Source organism: Gadus macrocephalus, chromosome 9, assembly GCF_031168955.1.
Source record: "Gadus macrocephalus chromosome 9, ASM3116895v1".
NCBI classification, from domain to species: domain Eukaryota; kingdom Metazoa; phylum Chordata; class Actinopteri; order Gadiformes; family Gadidae; genus Gadus; species Gadus macrocephalus.
The window spans coordinates 6,808,949-6,827,069 of NC_082390.1; the positions used below are offsets into that span (position 1 = coordinate 6,808,949).

The following is an 18,121-nucleotide window of genomic DNA, read 5'->3' on the forward strand; positions in this document are numbered from 1 at the left end:
AATGACCTACTCTGCCTGAGGTTGGAGGATAATTGACGTGATAATTAGTAATCTGGGACAGACGAATGTGTGGTCCATGCTCTAGGAGTAGGCGGTTGGTAAAGTATTAATTATCATGTTGAAGTGGTCTGTTTCAAGTCGAAGCGATCGGGTCCTTTTACCAAGTGCTGGATGGAGACAGAGTAGACTCAAGTATACAGTGGGCCGTACAAGAATAAATCCGATCTTAATGTGAACTCCTATTGCTGATCAATTGAATGCAATGACTGTCTCTCATATTCATAGAAACTGTATTTCAAATTTCTCTCCCAATTCTCTTTTGCCTTATAGCGTGAACTGTGGACAATTGGTTCACTCTGTATTTGGAAGGTAATGCACAGTCAAGTATGATGAATGCCGTGTGTATTTAACTTTGTAGTTCAAACAACCGTCACACATCTTTGTCTGTCTGTGTATGTATGGTCTGTATCATTTCACACTAACAACAGGCTGGGAGGTGTTTAAATAGAGGTTTACTCAGTCTCCTGTTATGTGTTTGCATTCCAACATCATGCAAGGTGTCTAATATAGTCTGGACCAAATGTTGTGCTTGACAGAGCAAAAACATTAAGGAACCACCGGTAAGCCAAGAACCCCTTTAGTACTTGAAACTTCATGTGGGGCTTGGTGTTGAATAGTGTCAAAAACTGAATTCACATTTACTACTATGTATTCTCAGCTCACCAACCTAAGTTCACCTTCTCGGTTGCTTCCTAAAGTATTGCTTCTGCTCTCTTTGGAGTCGAAGGGGTGCTAACTGCTTCACGTAGTCACGCTACATTAAGCCTCAGAGTGTCGGAGACTTTGAGCATTTCAGCCCCTTTCCCGATACAGGGTCACCATGTCTAGCATGCAATATGTGGCAGGGCTGTGTGGAAATGTAATTAGCCTCCACCGCTATGTGGCTGAAGAGCAGGCCAGTGCGTGCTACACTCCCTTCCCTTTGATTACCGCGCCGCCGAGCCCAGCGTCATCGAACGCTGGCTCAAGTGCTGTTCAGCCCCCGTGTATGTCCCCGCCCCTGGAAGCTTACCTCGAGGCTTTTGTTAGTATTCTGTCTCCTCTTTTTATTCTGAATGCTTGAAGGTCACGTGCGCCTTTCGAACAAAAGTGTTCTAAAGCACCCTGGTTTCGTTACAGAATGCTGCGTGGTCAATTTAAAGTGCCCCCTCAGCCAGACAGTTCAGGATTGCCCCCCAAACCCTCACATGCGCCCCCCCCCCCCCCCCCCCCCCCCCCCCCCAGTGGAGCCAGGCATCGCAGAGCGCTTAATCCCCCCTGCTTCCTTTTTACCGGCTCACACCCACACCCACACACAAATACACAATTAGTCTGACAGAAGTGGTGGTGTTTGGGGTGGTGTTGGTGGTGGTGGAGGTGAGGGAGGCACTGTATATTCCAGCCGGGGTTTGTGTTTGGATTCCATCCAAGGGCTTTGTTAGTTTGTGTGGCAGCATTGAGCGAATCCTCTCCAGCGTGGGGATGACATCAGTTTTAGGAGTGTGAGCCGTAGTGTAGTTCATCAAGTATATTTATATGCGTATCACAGCTGTAACAATGGATAATTGGTTTTGGAAATTTGATTCCTTGGTGAAAGAGTACCCCTTTGATTAAAAGGGTACTCCTTTGATTAAAGAGGACCCCTTTGATTAAAACAAAACAACTGTTTACAAAACAGTTTCATTTGACACGTTTAAATTTACTAATTGAAACGTGATACATACCATAGTCGTATAATCATGTTCTGGTCATCAGTATTTGGACAAGTTGGTATATTATTCTATCACATAATCAAATGGTAAATGGTCTGCATTTATATAGCGCTTTATCTGTAACCAGTGGCCACCCAAAGCGCTTTACAATATTGCCACACAATCACCCATTCATACACACATTCATACACCGACAGCGGAGTCAGCCATGCAAGGCGACAGCCAGCTCGTCGGGAGCAGTTAGGGTTAGGTGCCTTGCTCAGGGACACCTCGACACACGCTAGGAGGAGCCGGGGATCGAACTAGCAACCTTGCGGTTACCAGCCAACACGCTCTACCTCCTGAGCTAGTGCCGCCCATCAGACCTGATCAGACCTGATGGCAACCATCGTTGCATTTGCTGGTCAGGTGCAACAATAACCAAGATAACTTTCAAAGATGCTGACTCAAACTGCACCCCACGATGAGTATATTGTTTTATTAACTCACTAGTGTACCTTGTTCTTAAAAGCTAATACTATCTTGAGTATCCACTCCATGATGCCACATTAAACCAGTTGTATGACGTGTGTCTTCTACATCCGTGACATGCAGTAGGCAGGGTCTGTAATATGGAACCAATTTGTCATTCCTGGTGTTATTCCGGCAGTCTCTTTAATGCCCATCTGCCTGCACCACTGCAGCTTGTGTTGGAAAGAGCTGACGCACACTCTCTCCCCCTTTAATTCCAGTGCCAGCAGTGGGATTATCAGGCATGCAGTAATTGGCAATAAAGCCCACACAGTATAAATGTGTGTCCACAAACGGGCCGTCAGCTAAAAAGGGCATTGTCCCATGTTTTTTCCGACCAACGCTGGCCAATCTCTTCCGCCCACACCGCTTCATGTCGTAGGAGAGGGTTGGCACGACATTGATTATGGATCACTTAGTGTCTGACCTGACAGTCAGTGGTAAATACGACTGTCTCTCATTGAGGTTGAGATGAAGGGAGGGCCTGGTGGTCCCATATGCTACTAATATAAATGATTGATATTTAAATTATGTCAAGAAAAGAGGATGCAACTGTCCACGCACCCCACAACCCTTTTTATGATTTATGCTTCTTCTCTGGAGAAATCAAGGTTTAGGGTTTACTTTGAATTTACTAATAGCGATACTTTGAATCAACGCCCAACTTTAATTACGCAACACAAACTAATTAATCTGTCTGTTATTTCCATTGTTCTGTCCCATCGTTGTTTTGTAGCATCAAACTTGTATTCCGAGTCACTGTCGGCTGTCCCTGCACCGGAATGAACCCTTTTTATCTGTTGCTTGCTCTGATGACTGTCTACTATGTCTGCTTATCCTGTGTTTGTCCTCCTGAACCCAAAGAGCATGCACTCTGTTATGGCTCTGTTATAGTAATGTTGAATGATCGATTTAAAAAACTGAAAAACTTGATATCATTTTGCAAGCAAATGATAACGCAAGCCAAGGTCTCAGGCTTTCCGTACTGTGTTTTGCTTGTTCAGGTTGGTCACAGGAGTTTTTCAGTGCACTCAATGTTTGGGCCAATGGGAAGTAGGCGAGGGCTGGGTTTCAGTGACCTCAAACCCAATATATCCATGAGATGACACCTTTTTCCCTGCCGCAGTACATGTGTTCTACTTCAGTTTTTCTCGTCTCGGTCCCTCGCGTCCACAACACTGTAGTCTCAACGACGGAGCACATTTCCAAATGCCATTGGCTGCTTATTGTTTTACAAATAAAATTTGACATTTGACTACAGGTCTTCTCCGAAAAGTCTTCCTCATTGCTGCTGGGTCTGTTTTCGTTGGGAAGCCTCTAAAAAGGCTCTCCTGGCCTAGTTACCGCCGAAGCTCAATGTGTCAGGCAGTATCTGCAGACCATTGACATTTGTTGGGAGATGAATCCACACTGACACGGTTGGAGTAATTGGCTTCGTTCATAGGCCCATGTCTTGAGATTCCATTTCGAACCAAAGTTTCCCGAATTCAGAGAGCAGACGAAGCAAATTCGTAACGGATTGGGCCTGACCCGAACAGGCCTCCTCAACCTACTTTCTGACTTCTCTCATATCGAGGTCATTGAGCAAACTGCGGTTGTGTTTGTGGCCAAGGGGTCTGCTCTCGAAGGCTCACAGTGTTTCTATGTGTCACCTGGTGCAGATCAGCCCAAACAGCCCCAGCCAATGAGAAGAAGGACCGATTCCTGAGCGACATGAGTGAGGCCTCCAACTACACGGGCGCCTCTGACTATGCCACGCATCAGAACAGCCCAGCGGGAAGAGTGAGTGGCACACACATGAATTACATGACAGGGGAGGGAATCTGTATGAGATCTTGCTCAGGTCATATGGTTTTGCGACTTTTTTTTAAATGGCCATTTAACTTCAGTAGAACTCATGTTAGTTTTTTTTAAATGCATACTTATAACAAATCAATCAAGATGCTTCAACACGATTTTGTTATTCTCCAAGGTGTAGCCCGTGAATATAACCACATCCTCACATGTTTAATGCATACCCATTTCCAGCCTTCCAGACCCTCGAAGAAAGTTCATAACTTTGGGAAGCGTTCTAATTCTATCAGAAGGAACCCAGGTGCCCCGGTTATCAGGAGCAACTGGCTGTATAAACAGGTAAGTGAATAAGAAACTAGCATGAGATTTGGGTACAAAATCAGCATCTGCTGTAGAGGCACCAAACTGCTCATGTTCATCCCTGGTGTAAACCTATGTCCCTGCATCCATCTATTCAATTCTTGCATAAAACTATTCCGCACTAAAGCTGTGGCAAATTTCTTTAAACCAAATCGCTGGATGCTTTGTCAAGCTTTCCTTCTAAGCCGGTCACCTAAGGGGCACGTTGCTTTAAATAGCAGCCCTTCATCCCAGCTCCCTTGTTGGTTTACACCAAGGGCGAGGGCTTGGCTTTATTAGGGCCGCTATTAGCTGGGGTGTTGTTCTCCCGTTTTCCCCCTGAAGTGGAAGTCTCATTTAGTCTTGGCGCTCCCACCAACGGCCTTCTTGAGCTGTGTTGGGGGAGAGAGCTCACGCAGGCTTTCTTATTGGGGAGCCTCAATGAGTAGGGTCGGGGGAGGGAGGGAAGACTTGTCATTCGAAACAAAAAAGCCTCCGACGTGTACTTCTATTCAGAGCCATTCAAACCTCGGTTCTTTTGAAGTTCACGACTGGGACAAGCAGCAGCAGCCGCCGCCGCACTTGGGCTGACCCATCGACGGAGTGCGCTCACCACAACCTCTCTCTCTCTCTCCAAGAGGCCCGAACTGTCATACAAGCAGGCGAAAGAGAAATAAGGAACTGTGGCTCAACGCTTGCTCGTTCGTAAGCAGGAACGGGGAACTACACGTTGGCCATAGTCTACTTTCTAATCCCCTCGATGCATCTTAGAAACAGAATCGAGTGCTTCTAGAGAAGGACTGTATTTTTATATGCATGTACTCCCCGAACAATGGAATCCCCCTTTGTTTTAACGCTTAAACGGTTGTTTTGGTTGTAATCACAGACCCATGAACCAACCAAAACACTCCTTTTTATTCGGTGCACATCATACTGGAAATCAAATCATCCCATCTCTTTGCATTCCTGCAGCGTCTGGGTAGGGTCCAGCTAAAGAAGTACTGCAGCCCAAGTCCAGCGCCTTGTTTCTCGATTTCTATTTTCATTTGTCAACTAAGCTGTTTCCAGTGTTTTTTGGTGGCATGTGTTGGATCAATAGCCTGTGTTCCTCTCTCGGTCTCTGCAGGACAGCACTGGGATGAAGCTGTGGAAGAAAAGGTGGTTTGTGCTGTCGGACCTGTGCCTGTTTTACTACCGAGGTGAGTCCAGGTGACTGGGCAGCACCCCCCCCCCCCCCCCCCCTTTTTAATTCGTAGCGCTCTCTACACATAATAGTAGGAACACAGCCATGAACATCCGAAGTGACTGCTTGTGTTATTCCGTGCTGCTGGATTTATTGGTCTAATGAGTGCGGGCCACGTCGCTGCAGCTGTCCGCTGAACTCGATCCCTATTTTATTGTTGCTAGTTTTGGTTTTCATCATGAAGCTCCCAATGGTTCTCCCGAAATGTATCGCTGAGATCAAACCAGACGTGTCCCCCTCCCCGGTCCCGCACAGAAAAGAAACGCCTCCATCACGTACCACAGGGGCTACCCCATCAGCCTGAGCTATGTTTGTATGCACAGGCACGGAGAGTTGAACGTTGGGTTAGGCCGAGAGGGAACGAAAGGCTGCTCAGTCCTGCACGCTTTTCAATCTTTTTCATCGGGACTCTAGGGGGCTGTGGGACATAATCTCTCTCGCTCTCGCTCTCTCTCATCCAAAGTTTTATTCGCCAAGACACTCTGCATTATTCCTCTCAGCCTGTGTGTGTGTGTATGTGTGTTCCTCTCCGCCTGTGTATGTGTGTGTGTGTGTGTGTGTGTGTGTGTCAGGGAGTTGTTTACTTTCACATTGCGTCTCCTTATTAATTATTTATTATTGACCTGTGATGTGGAAGAAGAAGAAGTGTGCACTCAAACACCCACACACCTACAGTCTTAGCAGGGGTACTTTCCCATAAACCGACACAAACAAACTCTCTGATGCACGCACACGCATAGGGACTAAACAAACGAAAATTGTCAAGAGGGGCAAAGGCAGCCACATCAAGGGCATGTTTTGTATTCCCTTTGGGTGAGCTATGCAGATGGAGTGGTGATATATTTAGATAGCTAGACGATGTTGTGCATATGACACAAACCCAATGTTCATTAGTCCGACTGATTGCACTGTGCCCTATAATTCTGCCACCAGCAACTGTCCCTTTTCAGTTTGCATTCCAGTTTTGGTTCGGTTTTCATCACGTCGTTCAACAAATTGTTTAACATTGTTCAACACGAAAATGGGTTCCAGCTCCAACCGGATTCCCTTTTTGTTTTGTCTCGACATGCAGATGAGAAAGAAGAGGGGATACTGGGCAGCATCCTCCTGCCCAGTTTCCATGTTTCCATGCTCTCTGTGGACGACCACATTAACAGGAAATACGCCTTCAAGGTCAGTCCATATTTCAACTCCCATCAAACTGTATTTTTGTCTCTTGTCGCCTGGGTAGTTGAAGGAATCTTGAAAATGCCGTGGTTCTGTTTCCCAGTTTAGCTTTTTATCAAATGCTCTAAGTTGTGTCAAGCTGCCTCCAGCTGTGTCACTGCGGTAAATAAGTCAAGACGCGTTTGTGAACTTGGGCCTTGAAGCGATTTGTTTTTCTCTTGTGTTATTGAATAGAATCGAAGAATGTGTTTTTGTTAAATTTGTGAAAGATGCATCCACGTCGTCGGCAAGTACACACAAACGCAAGCGGTTATTAAACCACGAGGTGACGCAGGGCGCTGCATAAGCCTTCCCCGACCTGCGCTAAACCCAAGCTCGCTAGCAGCCCCGCTGTCCCATCCCATCCTATCATATTGTCAGATCTCACCAGCCTTCAGTTTTTCACTGTGGGACCCTTTCATAAACCCTGAGACACGGCCGGGTGCCCTGCCAAGCTCAGCCACACACAGACGCCCAGAAGTCTGCCCAAGGCCTCTCCAACCACACGGTCCGCCCGCCTGCCAGGCTAGACGCAGGCTAACACGGGGGAACGGGCTAGAGAGAGTACAGGGCACGGCCATGCGCCCGCTTCAGCGGGATCCAAATAGGAATAGGATTTCTCCTCTTGTTGTTTTTTTACTCGCAGCATACCATGCATTCTAAACCCCCAATCCTGAGTTGTAGTTGCCCCAGCGGCATCATGGGACTCCCTCGGCTTGACTCCCTCAGCTTGACTCTAGTGTTCGGCAGAAGTGGAATAGAGTGACGGCAATGTTTTCAGACCTGGGTAGTCACGATATTGTGCGTGTTTTATGAACATTGTGTATCTTTGTGTGTGTGTTTGTGTGTCTGTGGCTTGTTCATACACGCTGTAACAATACGATGGTGTGTGTGCGCTACGAGGCAACGGTGGGGACCCAGCAGCTTGTGCGCCAGACGCTGTGTTGTAACATGGTAAGTCATGCAGTATATTGCAGAGCATTTCATTAAGCAGTAGGCGCTGGTATGCATCGGTTTGGCTCATGCATAGAAACATAGCTTGCTGAGGTTTTGCACTCCCATCGCTCAACTGATTGAAAGCATTTTATTTTTTTCTCCCCACCTCAGTGTCTCAAATGCAATTTACTCGACATTACCTTGCGGTCTAATCTTGCTTATTGCCTTTTTGACCCTTTTAAAAAAATCCTAATTAAATTTTGGGCCGTGGTTCAATCGACACATTGCCTCACGTCTGTCCTCTCTCTCTTCCAGGTAACATTGTGAATCTGTCCTTCTCATCCTGACACCCCCGTTCCACGACGACGTCGACAACAGGCGACTCACCCCAACATGCGGACGTACTACTTCTGCACAGACACGCCCAAAGAGATGGAGGCGTGGATGAGGGCTATGACCGAGGCGGCACTCGTCCACTCCGAGCCCGTCAAAAGGTTTGTGTTCACTACAAACCTTACTGTTGACATCGGATAAGTGAGACTGATGTATCGGTGCCCAGATAGGCTTGTTTATCTTGAGATAAGGTTTAAGTACAAGGTACTATCACCTCTATCGCTGGCCGTAATCTCAGAACGCATTACCGCCCATAATGACCACCCATAATGCACTGCGAAACGGAACCCAGCAGGCAACGCTTGCCATGCGCTGCTCTCATCGCTGCTACCAGCTTGCATTTATGTGCATTCATAACACTTATTGCACACACGCAGTAAAACAAGGGCATAACTGCTTTATGCAACGATGATGTGACCTCCTTAGCGTGTGAGCTCCAGATGGTGAGAGTGATGTGGCACAGTACAGTCGCACCTTATTGGAGCAAAACCTCTTTTTGAAAGAGCCTTATTTTTTTTATGCTGCCGTTTGAAATGGGCGAACAGATTAGCCCTTTTTTTAATTGCACAATGCAATCTGAGAGTCAACTGAGGACGGCCGTTCATTCAGAGTTCTGCTACAGCCGCGAGATAACGCGAGCTGTACATGCTGTGCTCGCTTTATCATTTCCAATAGTATTCAATCGTATCTCTATTGCTGATGCATAGTGTTCAGAGCGAACAAACACATATTAACCCTGACTGTTATGAACCGTTCCCTTTTGTTGTAATAGGCCATTTTTAAATAAGACTATTGAATAAGCATGAGGTAATGCAGAAAGGCTTTTCTTCGGGGGGGCTTTATATGTTTTTTCACGAGGACGAAGTAGCCAGAGATGGCTGGAGAAGACATTACTAATGGCTACTGCTGCTGCTGTTAAAAAAACACTGGAGTGGAAACTGGGAAGGAAGAGCTGTTACTGTGTTGGTCTCTCCTCAACCCCTTCCAGAGTCACATAGCCAATGGGAGGGGAGGGGGGGGGGGTATGGGTGTTCATGGGTGTTCCTGCTCTTTGAAGTCCTGACCTTGAGTTCAGCCAAGGCGAAGGAGTTAAGGGTGTCTATTCCCAGTAGAGATCCGGCTCTAGACCCACAGACCCATGAACAGGTCCACTGCAGGGGAGCCGTGACTGGGGTGAGAAAGGTCCCAGTGCCACGTTTCAGAGACCTCTCCATCGTGTTTTATTGGCGATCTCTGGTTTCCACCTCGAGCCAGCTGTAAGAAACGCCACCCCACCACCCCACCACCACCCCTTTCCCCCAATCAACACAACTTTTCCCTTTGTCAGAGAGCTGCCCACAAGTCCTTCCCAAGGCCAGCTTGCACATTGTCAGAGCCCCACCATCCATCCGTGTCTGTAAAATACATTTCATGCATGCAGTGAGGTGCGTGAGTGCGCGTGCTGATTAGCAACACAGCTGCCTATTGCATGAGCCGTATCTGCCTTATTCATCATCCTTTTCTCTCTCCTCGGTGGGTGGGTAATGCAGCCTACGTGCTCCTCACTCACTCTGCTTCTCTCTCTCTCTCGCTCTCTCACCGTCTCTCCTTCTGTTTCTGTTTAGATCTCTCTCTTTCTTTCTTTCTTTCTTTCTTTCTTTCTTTCTTTCTTTCTTTCTTTCTTTCTCTCTCTCTCTCTCTCTCTCTGTCTCTCGGTCTCGGTCTCTTCTCTCCATCTCTGTCACTGTCTCTCTTTCCATCTCTCTCCGTCTCTCTGTCCCTCACTCCGTCTCACTGTCTCTCTGTCTCCCCTCCAGGCTGGAGAGGCTGAAGGTGGAGCAGTGCGGGCCGCAGGACATCCACCACCTGACCCCCGACGCCCAGCGGCCGCCGCTGACGCGCCCCGAGATCCAGAACAACGAGCGCAACCGCGAGGCGGACCGGGCGCACCCCGCCATAAGCATCCCCATCCCCGCCCCCACCCTGAACATCCCCAGCCCCTGCCCCACCCCCAGCCCCACCACCCCCACCGGCGCCACCACCCCCACGCCTGAGGAGCAGGAGCGGAGGCAGCGGGAGGCGGAGCGCTACGGCTTCCAGAACAACGGCGGCGAGAACCAGCGGCCGCTCACCAAGATCAACAGCCTCAAGCTGCAGCCGGCCCAGGCCGCCGCCCTCACCGCCGGCATCGTCACGCACCCGTGCACGCCCACGCCCACGGAGACGGACGGCCCGTACCGCGGCGCCACGCCCCAGGTGAACGGCGGCGGGGGGCCCGGGAACCACAGCCCCGGCGGGGACGGCTCGGCCGTGCCCACGCCCACGCCCAGGCCCGAGGGGCAGGGGCAGGGGCAGGGGCCGGAGCGCTCCCTGAGCAGGACCAGCTCCATGCTGCAGCTGGAGCAGTGGGTCCGCACACAGAGGGGCCGCGGCCAGGACGAGGACACCCGCAGGTCAGTGGCGGCGGGCGGGTGGCTCGGTAACGTTTGAGACGTGCGGCACTGTTCAGGTTCGTTTTCATGTCCTGATTTTAATCTGTGCTCGATGGGGTTTAGGAAATGCAGTTATACCGTCGCGGATCAGATCTCGGAACCCCTTTTTATCACACGCAGCGTTTCCATGGAGATGTCTACCTGCAAAAGCAGAAGTCATAACTAATGGCTAAAGGCTGTGGCCGCTGACTCAATTGGCTCCAGTGCTAGACGTCTCATTTTCTCGGTGGCTGCACTGATGGTGGGGGGTGGGCGTCCTCAGGAACATGCTGACTCACTTACTTGTGAGTTCCTCTATAACCTGCCTTTAAGAAGGTATAATAATCTTGCAAACTCTTGAACCCGACTCTTGCCGCAATTTTCTTGGCTTTTATATTGAGATGTTTGATGCTCAGCGTTCAAATAGGAGCGATGCGCGTCTCTCTAACTGATGTTGTGAGGCTGGGCCGAGTGAGACAGCTTTACCACGCGGGTATCCCAGACATATATTATTTTTATTGCGCTGTACATTCTCCCTGCTGCTGCTGCTGCATTGCAGTATTATGATGTTTAGGTCATTAATATGTATAGCGGGACATAAGGCAGACCCCAATAATAGCTGAACTGTAACGTGAGCGGAAGCTGTGCTGTACTACAGGACGGGAGATCTCTCCGTCTGGCCGTTTTATTTCTCCTCGGTGTCCATTCCCGCTCTCTTTCACTGTCTCGGTCTGTCGTTCAAGACCTTGAGCGGTCTGAAGCTTATCTCGCTGATGCCAAGTTTGTTGGCAGTTGAAGCTGCAGAATTCCCTGGTTTCTTGTTAACCCGGTCGCCGTTGAATCCATATAGCCGAAATGCAAACACTTACTTTTTTTTATTTTGGAGAAAGACACAAGAAGCCGCGCTAGGTGTTCGATAAGGCGTGATGTTTATATATATAAAGGTATGACACTGAAGTCTTCCTTTAGTGTTTCTTTGTTATTAATGGCCACTGCAGCTGGGTTTTCGATCTGTGGTCGAGGGACAGAAGAGCAGGGGCGTAAAGTGGCCCATAGCACAGAGGTATGAGCAATGAGTAGAAAAACAGCTTTTTGTTGGTCTACTGGCGACTTCAAGGATTCATGAATGTGTTTGACAATTGGTTCTTCCTTGTTTATGGAAATCACAACAAGCGTTTCAATCATAAAGTAGGCCCGAGGCCATCGATACGATCATCATATAACATGTGTTATGATAATCACAAAGTAGGTCCAAGTCCGAAAACACAGAAGTTATTATGATTCGGACCATAGCAGAAAAATAAGCTTCACTAAGAGGAAAGTAGTGCAATAATGCCATCTCCCAAGATAAATCCTACTGGTCCACTCCCGTGGGAAGTACTCTAAGTAATTCTAAATCCACCAAATGATCAAAACACATGTTAAACAGGGGGATCAACTCGAACTACAGTGACCACCAATGGATCAAGCTGACATTGCATTTGCATTGTGTCTCCTCAATCTCCCTCCCTCTCTCTCTCTGTGTCTCTCTGTCTGTGTCCTCAGCATCACCTCCTACCAAACCCTACCCAGGAACATGCCCAGCTACCGTGCCCCGGCAGGCACGCCCCAGCCCGGCGAGGGCTACCGCACCATGCCCAGGAACGGCCTGGGTCAGCGGGACAGCATCTGCAGCATGTCCCCCTCCATGTACGAGCAGGCCCTGGGGCCCGGACCCGGGGACAAGCGGCGCTCCATGCGGGACGACACCATGTGGCAGCTGTTTGAGTGGCAGCAGAGGAACGCCTACGCCCGGCCGCCCTCGGCCATGTACGCCAACATGCCCAGCCCCAAGACCATGATCAACCTGTCGGAGCACGCCCCGCCCGCCCACGCCATCCCGCCCTCGCCGTCCCACGGCTCGCTGGCCATGTACGGCGGCTACTCCCCGCTGCGCTCCTACAACATGGGCGGCGCCCGCTCCGAGGTGTCCTCCCCCGTGTACCGCGGCGGGGACATGAGCATGGACCGCCGGCTCCGGCAGCACCCCAACAACGTGAGTTCACTGGTCTAAGGGGCGTCGTTAGAGAGAGGGTTCACTGGTCTAAGGGGCGTCGTTAGAGAGAGGGTTCACTGGTCTGAGGGGGTCGTTAGAGAGAGGGTTCACTGGTCTGAGGAGGTCGTGAGAGGGGGTTCACTGGTCTGAGGGGGTCGTTAGAGAGAGGGTTCACTGGTCTGAGGGGGTCGTTAGAGAGAGGGTTCACTGGTCTGAGGAGGTTGTGAGAGGGGGTTCACTGGTCTAAGGGGCGTCGTTAGAGAGAGGGTTCACTGGTCTGAGGGGGTCGTTAGAGAGAGGGTTCACTGGTCTGAGGGGGTCGTTAGAGAGAGGGTTCACTGGTCTAAGGGGCGTCGTTAGAGAGGGTTCACTGGTCTGAGGGGGTCGTTAGAGAGAGGGTTCACTGGTCTGAGGGGGGCGTGAGAGAGAGGGTTCACTGGTCTGAGGGAGTCGTTAGAGAGAGGGTTCACTGGTCTGAGGGGGTCGTTAGAGAGGTTGTGAGAGGGGGTTCACTGGTCTAAGGGGCGTCGTTAGAGAGAGGGTTCACTGGTCTGAGGGGGTCGTTAGAGAGAGGGTTCACTGGTCTGAGGGGGTCGTTAGAGAGAGGGTTCACTGGTCTAAGGGGCGTCGTTAGAGAGGGTTCACTGGTCTGAGGGGGTCGTTAGAGAGAGGGTTCACTGGTCTGAGGGGGGCGTGAGAGAGAGGGTTCACTGGTCTGAGGGAGTCGTTAGAGAGAGGGTTCACTGGTCTGAGGGGGTCGTTAGAGAGAGGGTTCACTGGTCTGAGGGGGTCGTTAGAGAGAGGGTTCACTGGTCTGAGGGGGTCGTTAGAGAGAGGGTTTACTGGTCTGAGGGGGTCGTTAGAGAGGGTTTACTGGTCTGAGGGGGTCGTTAGAGGGGCTTCACTGGTCTGAGGGAGTCGTTAGAGAGAGGGTTCACTGGTCTGAGGGGGTCGTTAGAGAGAGGGTTCACTGGTCTGAGGGGGTCGTGAGAGGGGCTTCACTGGTCTGAGGGGGGCGTGAGAGGGGCTTCACTGGTCTGAGGGGGGCGTGAGAGGGGCTTCACTGGTCTTAGGGGGGCGTTAGAGGGGCTTCACTGGTCTGAGGGGGGCGTTAGAGGGGCTTCACTGGTCTGAGGGGGTCGTGAGAGGGGCTTCACTGGTCTGAGGGGGGCGTTAGAGAGACTGTGTTTAAGACATGAGAGTTGGGATGAGAGTGGGAAAGAGTAGAAGAAGGCAGGACTAAGTATTTGAATAAACAACCCAAAAAGCCACTCCCTGTCTCCCTTTGGTCAGAGATAAGTCGGGAGCGGTCTGAAAACTCAGTCAACCAGAAAAGATATTCTCACAGCATTTCACTCACGAATAGCTTATTCTTTTTCCTCCAAAAGAATGAATTGATCATTGTCACAGAGCTGTTTTTGTGTTGTGCCTGTCCCTTTTTAAAATGTCTCCTTTTTTCCTCTATTGCACAACAGTACGCCTACACACTCCACCCTGACAGGAGATCCATGCCTTCAGGACTGCCGGTTCAGATTATCACTGCCCAGTCGCTACAAGGCAAAACGGTCAGTCCCTAACCCCTCTCTCCCCCACATCCCTCTCCTTTACTCCTTACTCTGCCCTCCAATGTCGTCCGGGTCGCCCGTTTCTCTCCCTTTTACTTGTAAGATGACAGAGACTTGGGTAGGGTGCGTCCACTCCAGCTGGGCTCATTTAAACTCGTGCATGGGACCTTGAGTGTTCTCACTGTTGACTTCTAGGTCAGTTTCCGCCCAGCGACCCGTAAGAAGGGCACAACATGTCTGGAGTCTCTGTGTCCGGCTCTATTTGGGTCTCCAGAGGACGTCCGCACTGTGCATGCTCCTCTGGGATTGCATTGAACCGAATGACTTTCCTGGATAATCATTTCCCTGTCTGATCCGTTGAGACCCCCCCCCCCCCCCTATACTGTCGAAGGTGTGCTACTAAACACCCTTTCCTGCTCCTCTCGCCTTCTCTCCTTCGCTGCTTCGTTCTCCTGTATCCGTCGACGTGGCCCGGTATCCTGGATGCCTGCTGCACCACAACCCAACCCTACTCCTCTCCCCCCCCCTCCGTCCTTCCCTACTCCCCCTGCCCTCCCTCCTTCCCTACTCCTCTCCCCCACCCTTCCCCCAACCCTGCAGCCGGAGGAGCTGACTCTGCTGCTGATAAAGCTGCGACGGCAGCAAGCGGAGCTTAACAGCATCCGGGAGCACACTGTAGCGCAGCTTATGCAACTAAACATTGACGGTGACACCCCAAAGGTCAGGCCCCCAGCGGGCGCCTCTGCTGGCTCGTGTGTGGGCGTCTGTGTCTGTGTCTGTGTGTGCGAGCGTCTGTTCGATTGTCACCGGCGTGCATCATCCATCTCGGTCCACGGACCTCTTTTAGAGGTCTGTCTTTTTCTTTTTTCTTGGCACAACAGTTTCCTCTGCAGTCATGCAGCAGTGATGCTCCGCTGCAGATAGAACGGCAACCCACACACCCCTCCCTCCTGAAGAGGAGAGTATGCAAGAAGAACTGTCAATCAAAGTCTTCTCTGGCCAAACTAGCACTCTTGAGGGTTATGTTATTTCAGTTTGAGTGATTTGTGCTATTCACACTCTGATTAGTATTTAACTCTCAATGCCTGAATTAGGCTTTTCCAGAATAAATGTTTAGACCAAGAGAGCACATTTGAGACACTATAAAAAAAATAAGGTCATGTTTGAGCTTTGGGTTCTATGTTCTAACGTGTCTCTAAACTATTATCGTTGGGGGTTTGATTTGAAGTCAAGTCAACATTTAAGCCAGCCGAGGGAGAAAGCCTGTCTATCCAGAGTCCTGACAGCTGCTAGTGGAGAAATAAGAACACCAACCTTGAGCCGTTGGTGATCTTAGAGGAACCAGCCAAGAAAGCTTAGCTCTACTGGCACACTTGCATGGTAATGCAGGATTTTTGTACTGCTTTTCAAGTCTGTCCTTAGACGTTGACCGTCACTAATGTAGGTCAAGCAGGCTTGGAGAGGAGTGGTGCCAGGATATTTGAGGAATCTGTGGTTAAGACCTTAAAATGATGAAACCTCAATTGCTGCCATTTAAACACATTCGTTATTTAAGTTTATGCTTTTTGCTTTTCTCTGCTCATCAGTCATTCCTCATACCATATAATACAGGTCCCTCTATCATTTACTCTGAGTAAATGTTTAAAATTGACCTAGATTAGCATTGTCAAATTATTGTAATTTGGTTTCCATGAAATTTAACACAAAAAGTCCCAGTTAAAGTCATGAGTTTAAGGAACACGGCTTTGGGCAGTTTGGATATGCAAGTGTTCCTTAATGTGTATGTTCACTTCTCCATCTCCATCAACATCCTTTCATACAGAGTTCAAAGCCGACTTGTCGGCCTCCCTCTCCTGCCTGCTATACTTCTCCCTTCTCTTGGTGTGTTTGTATGTATGTCAGCGCGGCGTATACACTTGTGCTGTCTCTATTTCTCTGTCTTTCTTACTCTCTTCTCTTGGTCCTCTCTTCCTGCGGCTGACGTTAGAACGACATTCTCTCGCATCACCTCCAAAGGAACCTCATGTATTTGGACAACCAGGTGGGGTAACCGCATGGCATGGTTTAAGGCATGGCTCGTGGTCTTTGACCTTTTGGATGTCAAGGCTGTTCGCTCCGAAGCTCTTCTTTTGGCCTACTCCATGGTTATGAGGGTTATGGTGTATTGTTTGGAATTTTGAGCTAGAACCTTAACAGTGGGTTGGCTTATCCCTATGCAATTTGACATGCTGCTGTTGTGTCAAGGAGATTTTACTGATCCTGTGCTGCTTTTATTACAAATTATCCAGACAACTCAATTTTTTTCATCTATCCGTTATTGACGCCTCAGGTTGATATCTCAAGGAGATCAGTAATGTCTTATTTAGAACAAGTTTGGTCCTCTGTTTATTTGCTTTGTCTTTTTGAGTATGTTTTTGATATTGACCAATATACATTTCCTGTTATCAAGTGATCGGTCTTAAAATATTTATGAAGCACAATGAAGCCACAGTGCTCGCTTTGGCTGCTCTACTATTAATCCTTCAGGCAGTATTCCAAAGCCGCTTATTCATTAACTGTATTGATGTTCTGTGTCTTCCCTCGTCCTATTTATGATGACTCCTTTTGGAATAGTTGGTGCTTTTTTCTACCCCGAGTACCTGGCATCAAATGCGCTGTGATCTCCTTTTTAAAAGAGCCAGTGCACGAGGAGTCAAGTGTTGGGTCTGACGTGAAGCCTTGTCATATGGACTGACACATTTCCGTATTGCTCCTCTCCACACTGAACTAGATGAAGGACAATGAGCCTTTAATCGCCATGACACACAGTTTGATTGAGAACTCAGCCGCAAGGCCTCAACTTTACCACCAAGTAAGGGCCGGCCAAGGCTTTGTTCCTCGTCTCCCTGTCTCCAGTCGCTGCTGCCGTTGTTGATGTTTTTGTTTCGTTCTCTGGTCTTGTCAATGCAATGCTATCCCCCCCCCCCCCCCCCCCCCCCACACACACACACACACACACACACACACACACACACACACACACACACACACACACACACACACACACACACACACACACTCCTCACCGCTGTGGAAGTCTTCATGGCATCATAAGACCAGCCCCTGTGTGTTGCTTGTTTCGCTGCACCATCCATTGCCCTGATTCCACGTGAGAGGTTGTTTACCGTTGTAGGGCATGGCTTGTAAACAACAGTGTGGTGTGTGTGTGTATGGCTCCCACGAGTCGTCGGATCCCTTCTCCTCGTGGTTGTGTTTTATGTGTCTGGGCAAGGTGTAGTTTATCCTGCAGTAAAATTCCTGCTGTGTTATGTAACGCGCTAGTGCGCTAGTTTTGAAGTCTTAACTGGCTAATTGGTGTCTAAATTAGTAGCACGTGTGAAGGCTACACTATTTTGGAAACAGAGCAAAGAATGCAGCATTAGTTCCGAACTTAAATTAATGGCTTGGTTACGACAGGCGTTTCAATGCGAGCCGTTCTGACGGATCCACAAAAGGACTGTTGAGACGGCAAGTGTAACAAAGCCTTAGTTTTGTTTTTGTTTTTATGCAGTAGAGGATTGGGATTTTATATCCACCGATGCTTGAAGGAGAACATAGTAGTGTCTCACAGTTCACATTATCCAAAGGCACACAATTGATCTTAACATAATTTAAAAGTAAAAAGTAAAAGTTTAAACGGTTTAATTGTACCACAGCAGTTCCACTTGTGGTTTCAACAAAGTTTCAGCTCTGCTATTTATCCTTAAAACCATCCTCTAGAACTAACCATTCTGCAATAACCCTGTAATAACACCATCCCATAATACCAAGGAAATACGTGACACTTTATTTGCTTTTCTAGGCCAGTAAATTCAGGCATAATGACGCGCTATGTACACACTGTTTGGTAACAAACAAAC

General features: G+C 49.1%; 1 protein-coding gene across 1 annotated transcript in view; it reads left to right on the top strand.

The window, feature by feature from the left end:
* The window catches only part of LOC132464217 (pleckstrin homology domain-containing family A member 5-like), a 68,029-nt gene that overhangs the window by 36,637 nt on the left and 13,271 nt on the right, over positions 1 to 18,121 (top strand). The window contains 12 exon segments of the mRNA XM_060060491.1: positions 331 to 369; positions 3,923 to 4,043; positions 4,290 to 4,394; positions 5,521 to 5,593; positions 6,710 to 6,810; positions 8,158 to 8,273; positions 9,969 to 10,604; positions 12,168 to 12,657; positions 14,133 to 14,222; positions 14,823 to 14,942; positions 16,210 to 16,263; positions 16,993 to 17,073. Of these exon segments, the coding sequence (XP_059916474.1) occupies positions 331 to 369; positions 3,923 to 4,043; positions 4,290 to 4,394; positions 5,521 to 5,593; positions 6,710 to 6,810; positions 8,158 to 8,273; positions 9,969 to 10,604; positions 12,168 to 12,657; positions 14,133 to 14,222; positions 14,823 to 14,942; positions 16,210 to 16,263; positions 16,993 to 17,073 (2,026 nt within the window).